A 23,692-nucleotide genomic window follows, 5' to 3' on the forward strand; every position below is an offset into this window, starting at 1 on the left:
GTCCATTCTTGTTTATTTTCCGATTGACGTTTAATTGTGTTAATTGTATACCTGTTTTCTTAACATTTTTTATTATTGACATTGATTAGTACACATTTTTACAGGCTTCGGTTTTTGTGCACTGCCATTCCAATTGCAGATTCTCTGATGCGCTGGTCTTGCTGCACAGCGATGCCCATATGTGTGTAAAAAAAGTACATTTAAGTAGGGTAGAATTCAGATGAGTGTGGGTATTAATGATCATACAGCACATAGAAACTAAAGGAATTCCATGGCATTTACAGCCATTTTTCAATGCAGCTGTCATAAACTTCACGAACATGTGGCCATCTGATGTGTTCGATTCCACTGAACTGACACTGGACCAGATCTTTTCTCATATCCAGTGTCTTCAGGCCAAAGACATCATGTAGATACCACTGGGGGGTCAGACAGGGCAGACATTAATCCACTTAAATAATAACTTCAATTTCTGGAGTTGAACCTCAGTCAGAACTCACATTCTGGCTCCTCATCTCAACAACATTTTCTTGCTCGTCATAAAAACCAAAGAAGCTGATGAAAAAATGGAGCGATCAGTTAATTTATGAACCAGTCACAGTCCTTGATATATTATATATAATTAATTAGGAAGACCTAGACTTCCATGGTGTAATCAGTCCATCATCCTCTCCTCCAATCAGCACAAGCTTTTTAATCCGGAGAAAGTTTTCTTTCCATTCTAGGAAACAAGAGACAAGGGGTCATCTGGATTATCAATAATTCTGCTGTGGTATCAGTGAATTATGCAGTGCTGACCAGAGGAGCCCCCTCTCAAGGTCTCCTCCACATTTTTGCTCAGACCACTGACACTATAGGCCTTGAGCACTGCTTTTAAAATACAATGCACATTGTAAAAAGCGCTATACAAGGATCAGGATGAAGGATTTTTAGTACCTGAAATGTTTGGATGTGTTTTCTCCCCGTTCAGTAGGGCTAAATAGCTGTTACCTTTCAGATACAACTTTCTATGGTGTGGGTCTGAAAAAAAAACAAGCATTTAAATGAAACACATTCCGAACTAGGGCAATGAAGAAATAAAGTTTCATCTCACCATTCCAATAGTTACAGACCGACACTCTCTGTCCCAGCGCTGTGTAGCAAAACATAGAAACCAGCAATTTTGCCAATCTGGACAGCCAGTGATCCAGAGAGGAGATTCCTAACAGGCAGGACAAAAGGGACACATTGTTTCGTTTACTGGAATTCTAAGACGAGCGGGTGCAGGCCGGAAAAATCTGTACTGACCGCCATACTGCCCAGCCAGCGGTGCAGAGAGGAAGATGGCTGAGTGGACGTTGTGGTCAGGAAGGGTGGCCAGCAGGCCTCTGCAGATCATCCCACCTGAGAGGAGCCAAGGGTTTTACACCAGGTCAGCCTAACAGAAGCTTGTTTAAACGGGCGAGGAGGACGGTTACCTTGGGAGTAGCAAATGAGATGGACTCCGTCCTTAGCGCTTTCCATGATTGGGTAGATGGCCTTCCTGTATCCCTCCACCTGCTCCCACAGAGGCTCCAGGCTCTTTTCACCATCGTACAGGTCGAGAGCAGTCACGTTTGTCCCAGGGTGGGTCTACAGGATTGTGAAAGAAGAAAGATGCTTCATTAAGAAATCCAGATTTTTTTTTCCCCCTAGGAAGCACCCCGTATATCACAGTTTTGCTGATGATCCCACAAATCCCTTCACCTTCATGGTGTCCACTTACTCTGTATGTGTTTTGAAATTTTCTGCCAAACAGATTGAAGAGTAAAAAAAAAAGACCAGACAAAAAAAGTCTATTGAGAATTGCATCCATTGTTGTTTAAGACGCCATTTTAAGATAAGTAACCTTAAGATAGGCTTCCTAATCTTGCTGTTGCCTTCAAGACATTTGTATCTCTGGAGTGTTTTGTTCTTCTTTTTTAGAAAACATGCACACTGTTTTGCTGTGTTTCTTTAAAATTGCTTCTATTATTTAATAGTTTAACACAATAGTATATACTAATTGCAATTAAAAGAAATTGTAGAGGAAATGTGATGGCTGTGGAGTTGTCTTCACTCTTACCTCTGAAATGTAGGTGATTAAGTCGTCGAACTGCTGAGGTCCGTCACGGAGTCCATGAAGCAGCAGGACGTGTTTATAGGCGGCGACCTCCCACCAACACACACAGACCAGCAGTGAACACAGGCTGGACACACAAAACACGGCCGAATGACCTCTCATGTCTGCATGCTTAAATACTCCCAGTTGACAAAACGAGCACCCTCTCATGAACGAACTTGCCTCAGCAGAGTGTATTTTAAACCTTCACTTCTGCCTTCTCTGCCGATTTTCCGGTGTTGTTGCCCAACACATTCCATCCTCTCACAAAATGGACATAATTAAAAAGCTTGACGCGGGGAGGGTCCTGTTTCAGTGCCGTTCAGCGTGATCTTTGCCCCTTATAATGGTGTCATTGTTTTACTGTTCAGCCCCGCAGAGGGACCATCTGATCCACGCCGGCGTCCTTTCACTCCAGCACTACGCTTATTACAACAACGTCAGCAGTCCCGCATGTGATAAAAGAACGATAAAATAACAAAAACAATGACGACAAATAATTCATGGGAAAAAGATATTCATATTTTTCAAACATATCTATTTAAGCAAAAGGATTTAAGTGTAAATTAATGTATTTATTGAATCAGCTGAAGATTCTGCTGGATCAGCAGAGACATAAACAGTGGGCACTCAATTGCTTAATAAGTTTATTAGCACATTAGCAAGAATATAAGAAAATTTGTCAAAACCAAGAACAAATGCAAAAGCGTAAAATGTGTGTGAGCAGAGACGGACCAATGTGGATGTGAAGGAGAGTGTTCAGGTGAGCCATGGCTCCATGGCCTCAGTGTACACTGTGTAGTTGGAATGCCATTTTGTGTGATTGACGCCGGGATACACATGCTGCTTCAAGTCTCCTCTCAGGTCCAAAGTCTTCAGCCCGAATGTGTCCTTTACATACCACTGAAAATACGAAGGCACAGGCATCAGCACAGCAAACGTGAAACAGGATGGTTGGAGGGCTGGTACTCACATCCTGGTCCTTCATGCGCACAATGCGTTCATTCTTGTCATAAAAACCATAGAAACTAGAGGAGGGGAGAGAGCAGAGATAATTCAACTCAACACAAATCAGAACATGCAACGTAAATGAATGTTATGATGACGTTTGTATATGATGGATTTATATTGATAGTACAACTGCTCTATGTGGATGAGTTGTATTATGAGTGTGACAATACATGTTAGACTGAGGGTGTAAGAGCCAAAATGTGTTTGTTTAGTTTAGTTTTTATGTATTTAACTTAACGGTTATGTGATTGTATGGTTTGTGCAATTTATAATAGTAGTCACTGGGATTAATGGCGTTTTGGTTATATGTCTTATGGAAGTCACTGACTGCGCATGGGCAGATGAAGGGAAAAAGAAGAGATGGCGTAGCGCCGAAGGCACAGAGAACGGAATCAAACTATTTTTTGACCATATCGTTGTACCATACAGATTAAAAACCAACTGTTTTGTTTTGACTTTGATTTATTTTATATAATGACTGAAGCTCTTGTTATGGATTGCTTACATTTACATTTACAGCATTTATCAGACGCCCTTATCCAGAGGGACTTACAATCAGTAGTTACAGGAACTTAGGGTTAAGTGTCTTACTCAATGGTAGTAAGTGGGATTTGAACCTGGGTCTTCAGGTTCATTTGCGAGTGTGTTACCCACTAGGCTACTACCACCCTGGTAGCCACTAGGCTACTACAACCCGAGTGTGTTACCCACTAGGCTACTATCACAATCACTTCACTTTCACTTCACTTTACAGACAGAGGAAAATATATCATCGTAAAAGACAAGTGGATTGTACTCATGGCAACAGAAAAGTTTCTGCATACCTTCGAATGCACGGATAAGAAAGCCAAGGTTGTTAAGACATTACTGAGGGTATACAGCAACATGAATATGTTTGATAAATGGCCACTATTGATACTGCATTAGAATAGAATATTGTCTTTAAAAAATACATATCTCCTAATACATATAAACGTTTGTGTTGTGAACAGACCTGGACTGCCATGGGGTGATCACTCCATCACCCGGACCCCCAATCAACACCAATTTATTAACACGCAGCAAGCTCTCCCTCCAGGCTGAGAGTGGAAAACAAGTGACACGGTTTATTAGGACACATTGAGTTCAGGACTGGTGACAAGTCACTGAAATCTAAAACTAAGACACACAAAATATGCACATATTACTGCCGGTTGAGCTCATGTTGAGCTGTGTAGAAAATTTGAATTAATTTGTTAATTTTCAACGTATGACTCCAGAACCAATCTGCAGTTCTGCGTGGTTCATGCTGTGCTTGACTGATTTTAGTTATGCTGAAATACTTGTTATGTTTGGATGTCCTCTCTCCCCATTCAGGAAGGGCAGGAAAATGCTGCTGGCCAGGTACTTCTCCCTCTGGTGTGGATCTGATGAGAGAAAAAGCAGGAAAATGCACGAGAATAAACAGACTGTTTAGCGCTAGAGAACACAACAGTCATGAAGGAAATGGTTTTATACCATTCCAGTAGTTGCAAAGAGACACTCTCTGTCCCCATCGAGTGTAACACATGTGATAGACCTTCGACTTCAACAAGTGAGGAAAGAAAAACTTCAGATAGTCTGTATCTAAAAAAGAACACAGCACACAATAGTTTCATTCATCTGCACCGATATCAGGCTGAACGCCTGGAAGCAGAAAGTTCAGCAGGGATGCGCTGGAACGGATGGATGCCAACCTCCATACTGTCCAGCCAGCGGGCAGGACAGCATGATCAGTGAGTGGACATTGTGCTCAGGAAGACTGGCCAGGATGCCCCTGCACACCAAACCACCTGGGAAAATTCGAAGGAAAGAGAACATAACCAGTTATGAACTAGTTACAACAGTAACCAGTCGCATAATAAGGTAGTCCTCCATGGTTGACGCTGACCTTGAGAATAGCAGATGAGATGGACTCCCTCCGAGGCACTTTGCATTATGGGGTAGATGGCATTCTTGAAGCCCTCCACTTGCTTCCACAGGGGCTCCAGGCTGAACAGATCATCGTACACGTCTATGACCGATACATTCGTGCCCGGGTGGGACTGGTGGAAACATGAAACGCACACACAAAATACCCATTTATGTTTCCTTTATGAGGAAGTTCCTCCCCAAAAGGTTGAGCAAAAGAGAAACCACACACCTTGAGGTCTCACTTTTTCAAAAAGAGGAAACTTGCAACCCAGTAATTTCACTTTCACAGTGGGAACAAAGCAACACAAACCTATTTCCAAATTAGTTTGTTGCCTAGTTTATTATAATAATATTGGAAAAATGGGTCAATTAAATGACATTTATTTGGTGTGTCCATGTAGTTTCATATGAAAGTTGTATATCAAACTTACAAATCGCCTGCAAACATTCCATTTATGATTAAGAATCAGTTCTTCCCATATATATATATATATATATATATAACGCTGACACTTCACTTGAATTTCTGCCCCTTATCATATTATTGTATCGTGCACTATTTTCTACACATTTATCTCCACCAAAGGAGCTGATTTTGTGTATACATGCGTATAGTGACAATAAAAGGAATTTAGTTTTATTCCATTTGGAGAAAATATTTGCTGAATGATGGCTGACAAATCACTGTGCAACGATAAAATGTCAAAAAACAGACATTGCATCACAATTCAGAAATATTCGTTCACTTTCATGTTGCCTATAATAAAAGTGGTTCAGTTTAAAATGACTATTACTATGATTATATTTTATAAAAACAGTGTGATTATATACATATAAATTAAAATGCATGCTTATCAGTAGCGCCATGTAACAATGCATATTGAAATGTGTGTATATAGTTCGCCATTCCTGCTTACATACGTTACATATGCGTTGCACACACGTTCTTCGTACCTTCGTGATAAACTCCTGCAAGGCGTGCAGCTGTTTCGGACCGTCGAACAGGCCGTGGACGACGATGACGGGTTTATACCCCGCGGCCAGACGCGCAGCCCAGACCAGCGCCAGCGCGGCGAGGACGCTCCTCATGGCGGCTCTTCCTTTACTTTACTACTGCAGGAATCCCCGCGATGCACAAGAGGAACGCGAGACGCCGCCTCCTGCGCCGGACCGGTGCCTTTTAATATTAATATTAATATTAATATCGCGTCCTATCCAGGGAGACGCGGACACCTTTCACACGACCAAGGTTCGCGTCTCGCCGTGAAAGTGGAGAAAACACCTGTTGCTCTTCATCCATCTCACACTCAAACAAGTAACGAAATAACACACACACACACACTTATTTATTTATACAGTACAGGCCAAAAGTTTGGACACACCTTCTCATTCAATGTGTTTTCTTTATTTTCATGACCATTTACATTGGTAGATTCTCACTGAAGGCATCAAAACTATGAATGAACACATGTGGAGTTATGTACTTAACAAAAAGTGGAGACCTGGCCTCCACAGTCACCGGACCTGAACCCAGTCGAGATGGTTTGGGGTGAGCTGGACCGCAGAGTGAAGGTAAAGGGGCCAAAAGCACCTCTGGGAACTCCTTCAAGACTGTTGGAGAACCGTTTCAGGTGACGACCTCTTGAAGCTCATCGAGAGAATGCCAAGAGTGTGCAAAGCAGTAATCAGAGCAAAGGGTGGATATTTTGAAGAAAGTAGAATATAAAACATGTTTTCAGTTATTTCACCTTTTTTTGTTAAGTACATAACTCCACGTGTTCATTTATAGTTTTGATGCTTTCGGTGAGAATCTACCAACGTAAATGGTCATGTAAATAAAGAAATTACATTGAATGAGAAGGCGTGTCCAAACTTGTATTGTATTGTACATGTACGAAAGTTCTTTTCTCTCTCGCTTTAATTGCTGTATTTCTAGGACGCGGGCACATCTATTGAATGCATTTCTAGGCGGATTCAAACGGTCATGCGCGCTTTTCTTCTTCGGTGGTACGTTCGCTTCCGGTGGGCACGACGCGCCGTTCAAAACATGAGCGTCGGCTCGACATTCTCTCGTTTCCCAGCATGTGTTTTATTCATTATATAGCTTCCTAAACGCTCCTCGCGTCGTGCTGCAACTAACCAGAAGGGCGGTGAGTGGTTAGCAGCTGTTAAAGCGACGAGCTATGAGTAGAAGTGAGATTTATGCGTAGAACGCGCGTCACCGACGCGACTTTGTCCGTCCTACTCAGGTCGGTCTCGCGTGTTCGGTAATAACAGCGTTATAACCTCTAAACCGGGTTAAACGAAGCGCTCTGAGCTGGCCGCAGAAGCCGTGGGTTTATATTCGTGGATGCATGTGAATCCAGCGCACGTCGACGAGGGGTGCTAGCGTTAGCCACGTAGCTGTCAGAGGATGTCAGGCGCGGCGCGTTGTGCGGCTGTGAAGATGTACAACGTGTATCATTGAAGCCACATTTCACAGATCCGCACAAATATCGCGCAGCACTGAACAACGAAAGACGACATAAGTGATACACATGGCAAAATTAACCAATTATTGTCGGCTGTGTGCTTGAGAATTGGCTGCAATCATCAACCGTATTTTGTTGTAATCATAATATGAAAAAAAACTGTTTGTGCCCAGTTATCATGGCAAACCTGGAGCAGTGGGTGAACGACCGCCTGCACGACATCCTGGGCTTGAGTGACCGCTACGTTGCTCAGTTCATGATCGGCCTTGCGAGGAAGTCGTCGGGATCGCAGGACTTTGTATCACGCTTGGAGCAGACAGGCACCATCGACATTGACCAGAGAGTCCTTGGGTTTGCTCAGGAACTCTATGAAAAGGTTCCCTCCCTTTTTTTGTGCTTAGTCCTGAGCTCTTAAATATATGATGACACAAAAAATAATTGGTTATGATCAGTACTTCGCATTGGCCATAAGGAAAACTTTTCTTTTTTTATGTTTACTACAGGTTCCTCGGAAACAGGTGGCAGAGAAACCAGCCAGAGCACTTGAGCGTCAGGTTCAGGAAATTGAGCGAAAGAACCGTACCTACACTCTACTGGAGGACAGTGACAGTGAAGGGGATATAGCCAAGGAAAAAGGCAAGGAAAAACGGGCCAAGGAGCAGGACAAAGGGAGGAAAAGGAAACATTTGAGACAGAAAAGGGAGGCGAGCCCATCATCCAGTGATGAGGAGAAGATGAAAAAGAGGTGAGTGACTAAAACAATCTTCTCTTTTCTCTTTCAGTCTTTGAAAAAATCTTAATTTGTCAGTGTTTGCTGGCATATTTGTAGGTGGCACTGCTTAATTAATTTGTAAGTGCATAATTTTTTAAACAGTTGTTTATCATGCAGTACTAAAGTGTCCCCTAAAGACCAGAAGATAGCGGAGGATGAAGAGGAGGAATGGGAGAAGGAGGAAAGAGAGCGGCGACAAGACCTGGAGGAGAGGGATGCTTTTGCAGAGCGTGTGAAGCAGAAGGATAAAGACAAAACCCGAAACATCCTGGAGAGGACTGACAAAAAGGTACGGTAATGCTTCACGCCATGGGGAAGTAGGAAATCATTGTGATGTTATCGACAGATCATCGTTCCAAGCAAAGTTTCATTCAAGGGTTTGATTGAATGTCCGTCAGGTCAAAATGGGGTTGTTTCTTCCTTCAGGCATACGAGGAGGCTCAGAAGAGGCTTAAGATGGCGGAGGAGGACCAAAAGAAAATGGCAAGATGGGATAAAAATTCACTTCTCTCTTTGTTTTAGACCAGTGGTTCTAGATTTTTTGAGTACTACCATTATGTCCATCATTACAATACAATTATGTTCAAATAGAATGTATGTATGTACAGTGACTGTACAGTACGTTTACTGAAAATATTAATAACTATACTGCATTGTAGTACACACGATGTAGATTGGCGTCTCTAATTGTGTTGCCTGTGTGAGTTCCCTGAAAATATTTGTCACAGTACTCAGTGCACACAATGATGGTATATTCAAACATGTGGCCTCCTTCCTCAGATTCCTGAACTAAGGAAACAGTCACGTTTCAGTTACCTGAAGAAGCGTGAGGCGGAGAAACTGGAGGATTTGGAGGCAGAGATTGCTGACGAAGAGTACCTGTTCTCTGGTGATAAGCTGACGGACCACGAGAGGAAGAGCCTGGACTACAAACGCACCCTGCGTGACCTGGCACGTGACTACAAGAAGGCTGGGGCCAAGGAGGCAGACGAGAGAAAGAACCGCTACTACATGCCAGAGGAGATCAGGAGGAAGGTAGATCTGGGGTTCACAGCTATCTGATAAAAACATTCTATTTAAGCATCATTATAAACCAGTGTACGTTCTTTAGAACATCCCTGAGCGCGAGCTGGAGCTGGAGGTAGAGGAAATGCCCCGGGATGTACTCGGGGAACAGGGTCGCTGGGAGGAGGCCCGTGTCGCCACGGCTACGCTGCACTTTGGCGCCAAAGAAGAGCGGGAGCGGCGGCTGAAGGAAGAGCAAGAAAAGTACCAGCTGGTCCTGGAGGAGGAGGAGATGATCAGCTTTGTTAGCAATGCCATCACCATGAAGGGCACAATATCTGATAAGGTAAGTTTGGGGGGTTGTCAGGGTGTTGCCCCTTGAATTATCTAATTATAATTTTCTTATATTATTAGTAACATCAAATACGAATTAGGCAGAACAAGCCGCAATGTTGAGCAAGCATCCAATTTTGAAGTGAGACCAGCTATGGCTGACAACCCCGCTGGACTTAATGACACTAGATTATTAATTGCTTGGTATGTTGTAAAATATTGAAATATTTATGCGTTAATTGTTGATCAGCATATATTACAAAAGAAAATCCTTGCTTACGGCTATTTTTAAATACAAGGTTCTCTTGTATTTAAAACTACAAGTACTGATGTGCATCACTCTGGTCAAGACTGCCTGCTAAATGCTGCAAATGTACATTTTATGTTAATTGATTTATTAAAATTGTCCCACATTTAAATGAAATCGGTCTCTAGGCTTATTGGTACTTTACTCACCTTAATACTTTTTCACGATCAGACATCTGAATCTAGCTGGGGACGTTTCCTTATATGGGAAATTGTGTCATCCCATACAAGTTATGTAGTGTTTTATTGTCTAAAATTGCTTCATGCTTTAAAAAACGTGTTACCATGTTATCATTTCAACACCAGGAGAGTGAACCACAGCTTTCCCAAGCAGAGAAGCAGAAGGAGTCCATCCAGGAAGTGAGGAGGAGTCTGCCAGTCTTCCCCTACCGTCAGGACCTGCTGGCCGCCATCGATCAGCACCAGATCCTGGTCATTGAGGGGGAAACAGGCTCTGGGAAGACAACCCAGATCCCTCAGTATCTCCTGGAGGAGGTGTGTGACACCTGCCCTTTTCCCACTTGAACCACCGATGTGACCCTACTGTTGGTGCAATAAAGCAATCATTGTTTTACACATTTTATAAAGCCCTGCAAAGAGTAGGTTTTTATGAATATGTTTTCTATAATTCGCTGTTTGGTGGTGGTGTTTGGTGTCTTCTGATTGGTCTGCTCTTTCTGTATATCAGGGCTATACTGCTGGAGGAATGAAGATTGGCTGTACTCAGCCTCGGCGAGTGGCAGCCATGTCTGTGTCTGCCAGGGTGGCACAAGAGATGGCGGTCAAGCTGGGGAATGAGGCAAGAGGGATATACACTTCAGCTCTGAATATGAGACCCACCACTTTGCTACGCCACTGTTACCTACTGTTTGTCTGTTCTGTCCCAGGTTGGCTACAGTATTCGATTTGAGGACTGTACATCAGAGCGCACTGTGTTAAAGTACATGACTGATGGCATGCTGCTGAGAGAGTTCCTCACAGAGCCGGACCTTGCCAGTTACAGGTGACATATAAAGTTGTGGAAAAGTCATTGAAATCTGATTGACAAAGTACATAGTTTCTGTAAGACTGCACAAAAGTTTTAAATCATGCAAATTACAGCAGATTATCTCTGCTCGAATCTGATTGGGTCCATTTTACTCGGCTTGGGCTGCCGCAAACTTGGAGGAAGAAACACTGCCGATTATGCTAAGCTTTTCAGGGCTGTCATGAATTTAATTTAGTATTTTGGTAAATTTTACTTTTTTTCCACATTTGCCAACTTCAGAGAACGTATGGTCATGAAAATTTGCCTCAGAGTAATTGTCATGTAAAAATGTGTAAGAACCCTGAGGTAATTAAAAGACTCATGCACGTTCAAGCCTACAATTGGTACAAAAGTCTGTTTGTGTACTGATAAGGTTTAGGTGCCTACTAATAAAGTTTTAGGTTGCAGGAAAAAAAGTTTTTCTTTACTCTTATTTCAGTGTGATAATAATAGATGAAGCCCACGAGCGAACTCTGCATACCGACATCCTCTTTGGCCTGATAAAGGACATTGCTCGTTTCCGTTCAAACCTGAAAGTGCTGGTGGCCAGTGCCACTCTGGACACGGAACGCTTCTCCAGCTTTTTTGACGACGCGCCCGTGTTCAGGATCCCAGGCCGGCGCTTTCCTGTGGACATTTACTACACTAAGGTAAAGCAAGGAGATCAGCTTTCATCTTGACGTGGTAGGAAGAGTTGGTGAAAGATTGAAACCTTGAGAAAGCCATGCCTGACTTTGGCCTCCTTTCTTATCATGCTTCCCTGTTTTCCCAAATCCCTTCAGGCCCCAGAGGCAGATTATCTGGAGGCGTGTGTGGTGTCAGTCTTGCAGATCCATGTTACACAACCACCAGGAGATATACTCGTGTTTCTCACTGGGCAGGTTTGTGAAAAAGCTAAATGTATGCCAGCTTTCATTTTCATATTGAATCCCTTAAACAATCAGAACCTGTACCTGAACACACATTTTCCTGTCAGATCAGCTTTGCAGAAAATATAAAATAGCAATATTAATGTGTAAAGTGTCGTGGTTTGATCTCCTGTTTCCACCCCTCTTCAGGAGGAGATTGAAGCGTGTTGTGAGCTTTTACAGGAGAGATGTCGACGGCTCGGCTCCAAGATCGCTGAGCTTATCGTCCTGCCCATCTATGCCAACCTCCCATCTGACATGCAGGCCAAGATCTTCAACCCAACTCCACCAGGGGCACGCAAGGTCAGGGAAACCTCTTACCACTAGAGGGCGCTCAAACCGTAGTCGTGTTTTCTTACACTCATTTTTCAACAGGTGGTTGTGGCCACAAACATTGCGGAGACCTCCCTGACAATTGACGGCATAATTTATGTAATTGACCCCGGTTTCTGCAAGCAGAAGAGCTATAATGCCCGGACGGGCATGGAGTCGCTCATAGTCACCCCCTGCTCACGGGTAACATATTATTGTTTCTAAGCATTCATATAATAGTGATATATATTTTTATAAATCTTAATATTTTCATATAACAGCGTTAAAAATCATTTTTTAAACTTCTTATTGCCTTAAATATCAGGCATCAGCAAATCAGCGTGCGGGACGTGCAGGCAGAGTGGCTGCTGGGAAATGTTTCCGTCTCTATACAGCCTGGGCCTTTAAACACGAGATGGAGGAGACGACAGTTCCTGAAATTCAGAGAACTAACCTTGGCAATGTGGTGCTGCTACTCAAGAGTCTTGGTAAGTGTTTTGCTCCAGATTCTGATCATATTGTTCTCAGTTTACCTGATTGCAATGGGCAGGACTGGGCATGAAGTCTCAACATTTTTTTTTTTTTTTTAACCCCTTTGACTGGCTAAACTTTTTTACATGACAATTTGTTTTCTCATAATATTTAGCCAGATCGGGTACATAGCATGAAATGGATATGCTTAGATCATATCAACCCAATTTTCTCAGAAAAACCCACACTCCTTTCAGTCTGCGGGTAAAAGTGTCATCAAATTAATATATTATGCAACACCTACTGAGGTCCAAGAAGTTTCATAACTTGTTAAGACGAGTGTCCCTCCCGCTTTTCATTTTGACACTGTTCAGGTTTAATTTAATGGAAGCTATTGACAATCTACATTCTGTATCGATGCCATCTAATGAAAAGCAATTTCCATACATTTTTCCCTAGTCATCCACATTAAACAGAATAACAATGAAAGGTACTCACCCTACCATTTAACTTTTTTAATAATCAGAAACAATGCGGAGACATATATTCTGATTAACAGTCACAGCAGGTTTTAATAATGAATTATATTTTACTGTATTTGTGTATAAATACACATTTACCTCTTCCTTCGGCTGCTCCCATTAGAGCTCGCCACAGAGGATCAATCGGTCTGCTAGTCCGCACACTGTCACTTGTGGCTGGGTTACGCTCAACTAATATATTTTACTAAGTAATGTTGAAAAATAACTCGTAAGGCATTTAATAAATATACATCATATGTTTGCATGCTAGGTGGCAGCACTGTATTCCTAATGGACATTTAACAGATGCAACACCGTAAACGTAGCCTGTTACGCTTGTACCTGGTGTGTGTTCCTTGATTAGTCAGTTTTAATTGAAACGAAAGTTATTTGGCCTTGGCTACGCAGGTGTCTTGTCGTCTCACCTATTTTAAAAGCCATGCCTCAGTACTCAGGAGCACGGTAATCGCCCGAGGCATAAAATCTTCACACGCAGACCTCCAGCACATTCATGACACAGTGTGCAAGATTGCAAGTCTGCTCATTGTAGAGGAATCTGGGTCAGCAAAACTGCCAAATGCAGCCACTGTGCAACACAGGGACTGGGACACTGTAATTTTTATACAAAACCATTCAAGCCTTACATGGCATGGAATGAACAATATGGTATGTAATATGTCTCTTCATTCCATGGATTGATTCATTGATTGAAAGATTGTGATAAGTCACCAGAGAGGCTGAGACCTTTCTCATTTTCAAAAGATGATCGAGAAGTCTCTACTGGACAAAATACAAAAAAAAAAAACCCCAACTAATGTTTATTCTACTGGATGTACTTTTGGATTTCAATTGTAAGGTTCTTTGCATTCAATGGTGACGTGTAACTTTGCTGATGGCCTCTGTAAAAACAGCAGTTGTTGATCTAGCTGTCTAGCTGTACAGGTGTGAAGATCAGAAATGGACTGATGTACATCGCTCTGGACCAGAGCGTCTACTAAATGCTGTAAATGTAAATTTGCCTTCCATTTGGTTTGAAGTGTCTTCCCTCTCTGCTACATGGTCTGAACGTTTTCGGGGTCCCTTTTGACAGGCATCAACGACCTCATCCACTTCGACTTCATGGACCCTCCACCACACGAAACCCTTGTGCTGGCCCTGGAGCAGCTCTACGCCCTGGGTGCCCTCAACCACCTGGGAGAGCTCACCAAGGTAAACACGCCTATTCTGATCTGAGCTGCATTAATGCTTGTACTTTGCAGAACCTTCTCAGCTCTGCCTCTTAACTGTATCCAAAAGACTGGTTTGTGTTTCGAGGTTGTTGTTTTTTTTTGTGTGTGTGTGTGTGTGTGTCCAGACCCCAGTGTTCATTGTTGATTCAAGTCTGAAAATAAAAAAGGAAGATAATAACTGATGATAATTAGGACAGCATTTAGCAACAAGAATGCAGGCACACAGGTTTTTGTCCTTCTGACATAATTGTTACGATCGAGGACCGTAACAATGAGTATGAAATGCTACACATTCTCTACAGTGTCTAAGAGGAAGGACTGATTAATTTAGTCTCCACTAGTTTGCACACACACACACATATATATATATTTTATTTTTTGCTTTGAAGGGTACTTTTACGTCTTGAGATTGTGAGCTTTTTATAAATCATTGTGAAAATGCCACGCACTAGTATGTGTAGGGAACATGGATAATAAAAGGTTTTTGTCTCCAATTGAAAATAACTCATCTGCTTTGATAACTGTATGACCCACTATGAGTCACTTTTGCTTTTAAATTTGACCTGCTTCATAATGATCATATAAGTTATTATATAATTATGTTGTTTTATGGTGTTCTACAGCAAACAAATGTGCCAGATGTTATGATGAGTGCTACTGCCTGTCCCTAGTATTGAACTTTTGGGGCAGTGGTGGCCTAGCGGTTAAGAAAGCGGCCCCATAATCAGAAGGTTGCCGGATCGAGGAGTGTGCTGTGCTGCTGTGTATCACAAGTGACAATCACTTCACTTTCACTAACTGCACCTCCTTGTGTTCTCTTGTAGCTGGGCAGGAGGATGGCGGAGCTGCCAGTGGACCCCATGCTGAGCAAAATGATTCTGGCCTCTGAACAGTGAGTGACCTTGGCCCATTCTGCGCCGTGCTGATAGATGTGTGTGTGTTTAGACTCAATGTCTTTGTCCTGCAGGTACAAGTGCTCAGAGGAGGTGCTGACCATCGCTGCCATGCTGTCTGTGAACAACTCCATCTTCTACCGGCCCAAAGACAAGGTGGTGCACGCCGACAACGCACGCATGAACTTCGTGGTGCCGGGTGGCGATCACATGGTTCTGCTCAACGTCTACACGCAAGTGCGTATGGGTGTCTGAGTGCAGAAAGGGATAGTGAACGCAATTACGTAATCATATTTATTTCAGACAGTGATCTAGCCAAAATATATATTTTTTCCTTGAGCCTACAGCCACACATACCTTTGTTAGGAGTGCTTCACTTTTCTGTGCTCCATTTTGTTGTGTTACATTTGACATATATTGCCCATTAAGAAGACGCTGTCCGTTTGTGTGGAATGAAGATGGTCAAACAAGTCGGGTTTGTCTGGTTAGGGAGCTCTGTGTTTACTTTGGTTTTCTCGTGACTGTTGTGTTAGGCTAGAATTACAACATTTGCTATTTGTCTCCCCCACCTCCATAAACTGCTTGTCTGATTTGTATTACAATTTGTTAAGTTCTAAAAAAAATATATATATTTCTCAATTTGTCAGTGGGTGGAGAGCGGTTACTCCACACAGTGGTGCTACGAGAACTTCATTCAGTTCCGCTCAATGAAGCGAGCTCGGGACGTGCGAGAGCAGCTGGAAGGCCTGATGGACAGAATCGAGGTGGAGGTGTGCAGCGCCGATGGAGACAACATGAAGATTCGCAAGGTCAGCAGCTCACGCCTTTACACACAAGCTCAGTAATGCTCTACACAGCAATGATGCTTTTTATTAGCCTTTTCATGCCTGTGTGTGTTTTTTCATTTGGCACAATTATAAATATGTTCCTCAGGTAGATTTTACCGGTGCTAATTAGCATATGGAACTAATGGAGATGTGGTGCATGTTTCAAAGCCATTTAAGTTCTCTTTAAATCCTAGTGTTTGTCCAGTTTTATACTTCAAACACTGCAGTAACATATTAGTGCTTTAGGAATTTCTAATGTCTGATTAACTCTGATCTTTTTAGCATGACAACACCTCAGTGGCCCCTTTTGCCTTATTTCTGCAGTGTACTGTAGTAAAAATGTTTCCTCGTACTTCAGCCGTGATGAGCAGAATAAACGTATTTTATGATTAATTCTGTTAATTACTGTCAGCGAGTCTTGACTCCTTCTATTGGACTGCATGGACGTGTCACTCATCCCTATATGTCCGTAACAGGCAGTGACAGCTGGTTACTTCTACCACACGGCACGCCTAAGCAAAGGGGGTTACAAGACGGTGAAGCACCAGCAGACTGTGTACGTCCACCCCAACAGCTCGCTGTTCGAGGAGCAGCCGAGATGGCTCATCTACCACGAGCTGGTCTTCACCACCAAAGAGTTCATGAGACAGGTCTGGCAACACACACATAACATTTTTATATATATATACTTGTGGGACTAATGAAGGATCATCTTACTGTATCGTATTGTAATATTCATAACATGTTTGGAAAGGCAGGATTCTGGTATGAATTTGTATAAAAATGTGGTGTTAAATTGTGTGACATTAATATTTGCCACATACAGGTGATCGAGATCGACAGTTCCTGGCTGTTGGAAGTGGCTCCCCACTATTACAAGAGTAAGGAGCTGGAGGACAGCAGCAGTAAAAAGATGCCTCGTAAGATGGGCAAGGCCCGAGAGGAGCTGGGCTGAAAGAGGAAGGACGTTCTCTCTTCTTCTTTTTTTGGTTCGGACGGCAGATATGGAAGAGTTTATTTGATCGAGGGGCCTTCTGCGTGTCTTCGGTGGTGCCTGTAGATAAATTGCGCAGGCTTTTGTCTAATGTATTTTTGTACTGATTTTTAATACCCTCCCTCCCTGTGATTCTGCTATGTTCTTGTGTTACTTCAGCAGAACAATAAATCTTTTGCTTTTTACATTTTTTGTCTGCTGGTTCCATGTCCCAGCTCATTAATATTGTGGTCAGAGATTCAAAATGCAAAATACAAATGTATAAATAGAACATGACGGGCACTGTGTAAAGACAAGCGCTTTGACACGCATGCATGAGTGACATACTGGAGGAACACGTCCACGCTTCTACTTCAAACACCATGCAGCCGGAGCTGAAGCCGTTTGTTGCAGCCAAACCAGTTTTTTTTGTTTGTTTGTTTTTTTAATATCCTTTTCAAAAGGAAGACCGAGGCTCAATGGTGAGTCAGTAAGCAAGTGCATGTCATTAAATGTCACACGGCCTTGATTATTTGTTGGTGTTCATCCAGCATAGGCATACATTGGTCTATAAACCTTTACTTATCCAGAGCAACATATAACCAGTAGTTAGAGGGACAGTCCCCCTGGAGACACTCAGGGTTAAGTGTCTTGCTCAGGGACACGATGGTAGTAAGTGGGGTGGGACATTTGAACTATTCAACTTTTTGAATACCAAATAAATGAATACTCTATTACTATCACAATATAAAAATAGCAACAGCATCTTTGGTCCATGTCTGTAAATGGCTAATAATACCTTTGACCTATTTGTGTTCCAACAATGCAGCACACACTTGGCAGACGACATATTTCCACTCGACTGTGTCAGCTTTGTAGTATAAAGCTTGTTTCAGCCTTTAGTCGTTCAGTAGACTGTATGGCCTGTCTGAATGCAGAATACATTCCCCTCTCCCTGTTTTAAAGGTACGTTTCAAATCGAGTTCAAGACTGAACCTTTTAACGTCCTTTACTCCAAAATAACCAAATGAACTTAAATGTAGGAGCTGGACGGCTCTACATTCTCTGTCGCGGTCACCATGACGCAGCTCCCAGACACACGGCAACACAACCCGCCCTGCCAGTGTTCTGAGATCTGATGCCGCGAGCGAAATGTTTTCTTTGGGTGGAGGGACGCGGCAGGGCGAGCAGTTGGCCTCGAGCATCCAGTAAACGTGACGATCCCGGACGTTCACTGAGCAGCAGTAGATGGACAAAAGGAGCAGTGTGTGTCCAGTCGGATGTATTCCTGGCTGCCTCGTGAAATGAGGAAGTGTTGTGGTGCTGCGTGTTAACTAGTTAACTAGTATTCACATCCTTCTCCTGTTGGAAGGTTGTTTTCAGGAAGGTCATGCATGGCCTTGCCTGGTTCTGGCAGGTCTGAACACACACACACACACACACACACACACACGGCACTGTGTGGTTGTGTCCTTTGTCATGTTCATTTAAAATTTGCACACTGTGATTCCCTGAATCTTTGCAATGAGATGACAGCTTTGGAGGTTATTTAACTATTGTGTCCATGTCCACCTACATCTCAGATGTTACAAGGTTGCAACGGGTTACATAAAAATGTTAGGATTTTCCATAAAACGGCCAGCCTGGGAATTCGAGACCGGCTGTGACGCTGCAGGCAAATCTGGATGCTCCACTTCAGGGAAACTTTACTAAGAGCTGTTTTATCTCATCCCTTATCTGATAAGTCAAAAAAAAGGGACAGGTTTCTGTTTACAGAACTGGAAAACATTTTCCCTGAGCATTATCAAAATACTCCAAAAAATCTAGGTCTCTTTTAAAATGTGTGTTTTTTTTTTTAACCGAGATGTTTCGCAGTGACACTGCGTGGACCATTTTAATCTTTTTCAAGGGGACGTATCACGGTGATTCGTCAATTCTGATCACAAACAGGGTTTACACATGCAATTTATTCCATCACTAGGAGCCAAGCAGCTCAGAATACCACAGCGACTGGTCCAACTGGTCCGACCTGTGTGGGAGAGAGAGAGGTGGGAGGAGGAATATTGTCAGAAGGAAATATAGGACGAGCACCACAGATGGAGGGGGCAGGAAAAAACATGACAAAAGAAGTGAGCGAAGGAGGAACTAAGGCGGGAGGGAGAGAGATAGGTGCGCATTCGGGCTTCAGGCTGGGGCAGTGGAGGTGCCGGCGTCGCTGGAGAGAGGCTGAGCAGTGCCACCCCTCCTCCAGACCCCAGCCAGGTAGATATGCCCTCGGATTTAAAGCGAAATGTATAAAGGCATATAATGTATATACATGTATAGGCAAATGTATGGCACCAGACCAAGGTGGTTAGAAAAAGTTCACGTGAGGATATACTGCATTAATGTTATTGGCAGCAGTTTGGTGAAGGTGGTTTTCGGCGGCGAATCATTGATTTGCTGGTGTTGACGCGGACAAACAAGAGCCCCCTTTTCCCTACTTTTATCCCCATGTACTCGAGTTGGCAAATACATTAGTGTTGCTTTAAAAGCAAAAACCAGCATCAGTCTGTACTTCTCTTTTACTCAACTGGTCAGGGTGAAATGCAGGTTCTGGACACTCGTTGGCTTGACAGCAAAAGCAAACATCTGCAGCTTTACATACTTGGTATTTCCTCAATTCTTTTAAAAAGAATTTAGATTTGTAGGTGCAGTTAGGTGTACTCTTTTGTCACTCTGTGCAGCATTTAGTAGATTTTGATAGAGTTTAGACACTTTCCAAAATCCTGATTGCAAAAACATATTCAATGCAAATTTACTGTACAGATCAGCAAAAAATAGTTTTTCTATATTTTTTGCAGAATTTGCTTTTTTTCATGAAACCGTCACAGTTCTTGTAGCATATCTCTTCAACAAAATTGCACTGTATCATTTTATTTCATAACCCATTCATCTTTAATTACAATTTGTGTTACAAAAGTTTTGAAATGACCTGAAATAAATGGGTTGCATGAGAGATGGCATTCCACAGGACACCTACGTGTTAAATTTTCTGCCCATTTTGAGGAATGTGATTGTTACAGAAACTCTGGTTGACAAAGAGGAAAGTTATAATAGAAAACCGCAAGTTGATCTGACCTTTTGGAATCCTGTCAACTTTGCTGTAAGCATCATCCCGATATTTTTTTCATTTAGAGTGACACAAAGGTCAAAATCTTGGGTGTCACATTGCAAGAAATTGGAAGGAATTTGGGTTAATACTTTGGATTAGGTTCCATCGCTGGGTGGCTGGTTGAAAACACAAAGGAGTCTGAAACGAATATGAAAAAATATTACTAAAGACACAACAATATGTTCAAGATGCATTAACCAACCCGTAACTCTCAAGCGGTTTTACATTTCTGCATTCGTAAACCTTATTATGTCGAATACGATTTTGAATGCAGCTAAAAAGTCTCACTAGTGACAGTCTTCATTTACATTTACGGCATTTATCAGACGCCCTTATCCAGAGCGACTTACAATCAGTAGTTACAGGGACAGTCCCCCCTGGAGCAACTTAGGGTTAAGTGTCTTGCTCAGGGACACAATGGTAGTAAGTGGGGTTTGAACCTGGGCCTTCTGGTTCATAGACGGGTGTGTTACCCACTAGGCTACTACCACCCTACCAGAAACCTCTCATGTGTCTGTTTGTGTGCAGGCTCTCTGGAAAGTCCTCTCAACGATCGGCTGATTCGTTTTTCCGGTGCACCATGAGTGACGCCACAGACCACGATGCCAGGGGGTCCCTGCCGTCCAACGTGAAGCCACAGCCACAGGAGCAGAAGGCCAAGGGCAGCAGTAAGAAATGCGAGAAAGGCGGAAGTCGGGCGCTGCGGAGGAGCCGCAGTAGTGAGGGCAGCTACAGGGAGCGAGGTCGGGAGCGCAGCTCCGGAGGAGAGAGAAGGAGGCGGGGCAGGAGCGCTGAGGGCCACGGCCGGGGTGGCCACAGGAACTCACCAGCGGACAATGACAACATGCTCGATGACACCGAGTGCCCCATCTGTTTCTGCACTTATGACAACGTTTTCAAGACTCCCAAAGTCCTGGCCTGTGGCCACACCTTCTGCCTGGAATGCCTGGCGCGCATCAACGTCAGCTCGCTCGAGCTCCAGCACCTCTCGTGCCCCGTGTGCCGCGAGTTTACCAGCCTCCCGCACGGCCGCGACTTGCCCCAGCTGGACAACAACGAGGACGTCTTCCAGAAACTTCCACCCGGAATGCAGCGGGCGCTGTCTGTGCGCTTCAAGCGCAGCAAGGGCAAGCTGGAGCTGAAGAAGCAGCACCCAGAGCTGGGCCTGACCGCCGACAGCACCAGCAAAACGGTCCTGCCGGTGTCGCAAAAGCAGCACCCAGAGGCGCAGCGGCAAGGCGCGGTGGCCGACGTGGAGATGGGTCTCCCCCGGCCTGTCACCAGCGTGGACGTGGGGCGCCCACCCAGCAGGGTGCATAGCCGCCTCCGCCTCGTCTTCGCCTCCAACCGCTGCTACTACGCGTCAGTGGCAGTCATCATCACAGTCGCCCTGGTGATGATGCTGGTGGGAATTCTCATCTTCGTGGTGATTCCTAGGCAGCAGTACTACCAAGTGGGGCCAGCCGGGGGCCCTTCTGTATCCTACACTCAACGGCCCCATTCAGAGGAACTACATCCAGAACCCTGAGATGTTTACAGGTTAAGCTCTGAGCAGAGAAATCATAAGATGTGACCAGCCGAGAGGCCTCAAATTGCAACACCTCTTACGAAGGGACGCTTGTCTGTCTTGCTGCCTGTTATGCCGGGACTTTTGAATGTACACAAGCTTGCGGTCTCTCGCAGGTGCAGGATGCAACTCTGAAAATCACACTACTGAGTACAGACTGGAATCTGTATTATGAGAGGTTATGAAACACTGTAGCAATGTTGCTTCCTGTCCTTTTATGAAATGTTTCACTTCCTTATCTACCAATGTATAAATATATATTTTATCTGAAAGATGAACATGTTTCTAAATGAAATGGTGGACAGTGTAGAGGAAAGAAATTACTTTGGTCTGTGTAAGTTTTATTGTAAAAAAAAAAATTTATTGGGGTAAATGATTACAGAAAGCTCTCCTCACAGCATGTTAAAAAAAGTTTATCCAGAGTGACTTACATGAACCAGTGAGACGCTGAATAGAGCAGCACGCAGGCAACGCCCTGTAACAGTTCACCTCAAAAATGTCTTCAAAACGGACGATCAAAGAGTCAAAAGAATGTTACGTCAAAGACATCTAGGCGTTGTTCACCAACAGGCGTGCTAATAGCACGCGATGCCAGTACGTGCCACAGGGGGCGATAGCGACGAACTGCAGTGTGAGGAGTGTACTGCCCTCGGCCCCACCAGGGCAGCCGGAGGAGGGCAAAACTATTACAGTAAGCAAACCGCAGGCAATTCATGACTGCGGGACGTGCATGTTATGCTCCAATTATGCAAGGTAGGTGTTTTAAATTACGCTTACACAAGTGACAAAGCATTTTCACACTTTCCAGCACAAAGGGAAGCATGGAACCAGACAAAAAAAAGAGACATTCTGCTCTCCCTTCTCTTTCTCTCTGTATCAAAGTGAAGTGAGCGTCACGTGTGATACACAGCAGCACAGCACACAGTGAAACGTGTCCTCTGCATTTAACCCATCACCCTGAGTGAGCAGTGGGCAGCCATGACAGGCGCCCGGACGGAGCTTTGCTCAGTGGCACTTCAGTGGCACCTTGGCAGATTGGGATTCGAACCGGCAACCTTCTGATTATGGGGCTGCTTCCTTAACCTCTAGGCTACCGCTGCCCCGCTATCGTCTCAACAGATCACAGTGTATCCGTGAATAACTGTATTATGTCTACATTGGCCCAAAACTCAGAGGAATGAGCTAAGTAAAAAACAAATGAATTTTTTTTAAATATTCATATTATGGGCACTGTGGCTGGTCGGGAGACAGAGTCTTCAGCCAGGAAGGGAGAGAGCAGTAAAAAATCCATAGAACAAGAATCCAAGAACCGCCTTCCGGATATACTGACATGTGTGTCATATATATATGTGTGTGTGTGTGTGTGTCCGTGTCCATTTCACCTGTATCTGTGTGTGTGATTTTTCAGTAGTATAAATGCATGCTTGTCAGAAGTGCTTTTGTGTAACAAAAGTCTGAAATATTTCCTAAACGGCCCCTCATACGTACACACTTCACTGTGTAATAAGGAGTGACAATGGCAGCAACACCTTGACTTTTTGTACCATCATCACTCTTTAATAGTAACATTTTATAGTTGAAAAAATATAGAATCAATACTACTTTTTTCTAGATCTTTTCAGCGACGACGTTTAAACTGCCACAGTGTGTTCATGGCTGCGTGCTTTATTACTTTACTTTATTGTAAATTGTGAGTTTACAAAACTATGAGCCCTGAAAAGGCCTAACTTGTCAGGAAAATAACATGCCGGGAATTGTTACGTTTTTTTGTGCTGTGTGTGTTATTGTTTTATTAATAATTCTCAGTTGTTAAAAAAAGACCACGTTTTGGTTCAAAGTCTCTCGACTCTGTAGTTCTCCA

At 43.5% G+C, this 23,692-nt stretch overlaps 4 protein-coding genes across 5 annotated transcripts; 2 read left to right on the forward strand and 2 right to left on the reverse strand.

Moving 5' to 3' along the window:
* Positions 1–54: 54 nt before the first annotated feature.
* Positions 55–2,374, reverse strand: LOC114789728 (lysosomal thioesterase PPT2-like). Its single transcript, XM_028979044.1, has 8 exons — positions 2,084–2,374; positions 1,458–1,611; positions 1,288–1,383; positions 1,094–1,201; positions 937–1,020; positions 637–721; positions 501–555; positions 55–419 (listed from the first exon to the last, which is right to left on the reverse strand). The coding sequence occupies exons 1-8, from the start codon at positions 2,288–2,290 to the stop codon at positions 279–281; spliced, it is 930 nt and encodes a 309-aa protein (XP_028834877.1). The 5' UTR covers positions 2,291–2,374; the 3' UTR covers positions 55–278.
* A 379-nt stretch (positions 2,375–2,753) lies between these two features.
* Positions 2,754–6,213, reverse strand: LOC114789729 (lysosomal thioesterase PPT2-like). The gene is made up of 8 exons (XM_028979045.1): positions 6,017–6,213; positions 5,040–5,193; positions 4,846–4,941; positions 4,628–4,735; positions 4,453–4,536; positions 4,125–4,209; positions 3,093–3,147; positions 2,754–3,022 (listed from the first exon to the last, which is right to left on the reverse strand). The coding sequence occupies exons 1-8, from the start codon at positions 6,149–6,151 to the stop codon at positions 2,879–2,881; spliced, it is 861 nt and encodes a 286-aa protein (XP_028834878.1). The 5' UTR covers positions 6,152–6,213; the 3' UTR covers positions 2,754–2,878.
* An 854-nt stretch (positions 6,214–7,067) lies between these two features.
* dhx16 (DEAH (Asp-Glu-Ala-His) box polypeptide 16) lies at positions 7,068–17,316 on the forward strand. 2 transcript variants are annotated; one of them, XM_028979331.1, is made up of 21 exons: positions 7,068–7,212; positions 7,707–7,909; positions 8,037–8,278; positions 8,423–8,594; positions 8,732–8,788; positions 9,086–9,340; positions 9,417–9,656; positions 10,256–10,444; positions 10,638–10,748; positions 10,837–10,952; positions 11,416–11,626; positions 11,759–11,857; positions 12,035–12,187; positions 12,260–12,400; positions 12,522–12,684; positions 14,279–14,397; positions 15,242–15,309; positions 15,385–15,547; positions 15,958–16,119; positions 16,614–16,787; positions 16,964–17,316. In XM_028979331.1, the coding sequence occupies exons 2-21, from the start codon at positions 7,712–7,714 to the stop codon at positions 17,090–17,092; spliced, it is 3,162 nt and encodes a 1,053-aa protein (XP_028835164.1). In that variant the 5' UTR covers positions 7,068–7,212; positions 7,707–7,711; the 3' UTR covers positions 17,093–17,316. The 2 variants fall into 2 exon arrangements, with proteins under 2 accessions (XP_028835164.1, XP_028835163.1); XM_028979330.1 differs by lacking the exon at positions 7,068–7,212 and having other exon boundaries at positions 7,667–7,909.
* A 1,916-nt stretch (positions 17,317–19,232) lies between these two features.
* rnf183 (ring finger protein 183) lies at positions 19,233–22,151 on the forward strand. The gene is made up of 2 exons (XM_028980360.1): positions 19,233–19,372; positions 20,793–22,151. The coding sequence occupies exon 2, from the start codon at positions 20,845–20,847 to the stop codon at positions 21,790–21,792; it is 948 nt and encodes a 315-aa protein (XP_028836193.1). The 5' UTR covers positions 19,233–19,372; positions 20,793–20,844; the 3' UTR covers positions 21,793–22,151.
* The last annotated feature ends 1,541 nt before the right edge of the window (positions 22,152–23,692 follow it).

The sequence above is a fragment of the Denticeps clupeoides genome, chromosome 5 (assembly GCF_900700375.1).
Source record: "Denticeps clupeoides chromosome 5, fDenClu1.1, whole genome shotgun sequence".
Taxonomy (NCBI): Eukaryota; Metazoa; Chordata; class Actinopteri; order Clupeiformes; family Denticipitidae; genus Denticeps; species Denticeps clupeoides.

Excerpts from the sequence above, each read along its gene's own strand:
- LOC114789728 (XM_028979044.1), bottom strand. The coding sequence starts at position 2,290 with ATGAGAGGGTGCTCGTTTTGTCAACTGGGAGTATTTAAGCATGCAGAC. Across the intron at positions 1,384-1,457 it reads TCTCATTTGCTACTCCCAAG|GTGGGATGATCTGCAGAGGC; the intron begins GTAACCGTCCTC and ends GGCTCCTCTCAG. Across the intron at positions 1,202-1,287 it reads GCTGGCTGGGCAGTATGGCG|GAATCTCCTCTCTGGATCAC; the intron begins GTCAGTACAGAT and ends CCTGCCTGTTAG.
- LOC114789729 (XM_028979045.1), bottom strand. The coding sequence starts at position 6,151 with ATGAGGAGCGTCCTCGCCGCGCTGGCGCTGGTCTGGGCTGCGCGTCTG. Across the intron at positions 4,942-5,039 it reads TCTCATCTGCTATTCTCAAG|GTGGTTTGGTGTGCAGGGGC; the intron begins GTCAGCGTCAAC and ends GAATTTTCCCAG. Across the intron at positions 3,148-4,124 it reads ATCACCCCATGGCAGTCCAG|TTTCTATGGTTTTTATGACA; the intron begins GTCTGTTCACAA and ends CCCCTCCTCTAG.
- dhx16 (XM_028979330.1), top strand. The coding sequence starts at position 7,682 with ATGAAAAAAAACTGTTTGTGCCCAGTTATCATGGCAAACCTGGAGCAG. Across the intron at positions 8,279-8,422 it reads GAGGAGAAGATGAAAAAGAG|TACTAAAGTGTCCCCTAAAG; the intron begins GTGAGTGACTAA and ends TTTATCATGCAG. Across the intron at positions 12,188-12,259 it reads CTCCACCAGGGGCACGCAAG|GTGGTTGTGGCCACAAACAT; the intron begins GTCAGGGAAACC and ends ATTTTTCAACAG.
- rnf183 (XM_028980360.1), top strand. The coding sequence starts at position 20,845 with ATGAGTGACGCCACAGACCACGATGCCAGGGGGTCCCTGCCGTCCAAC.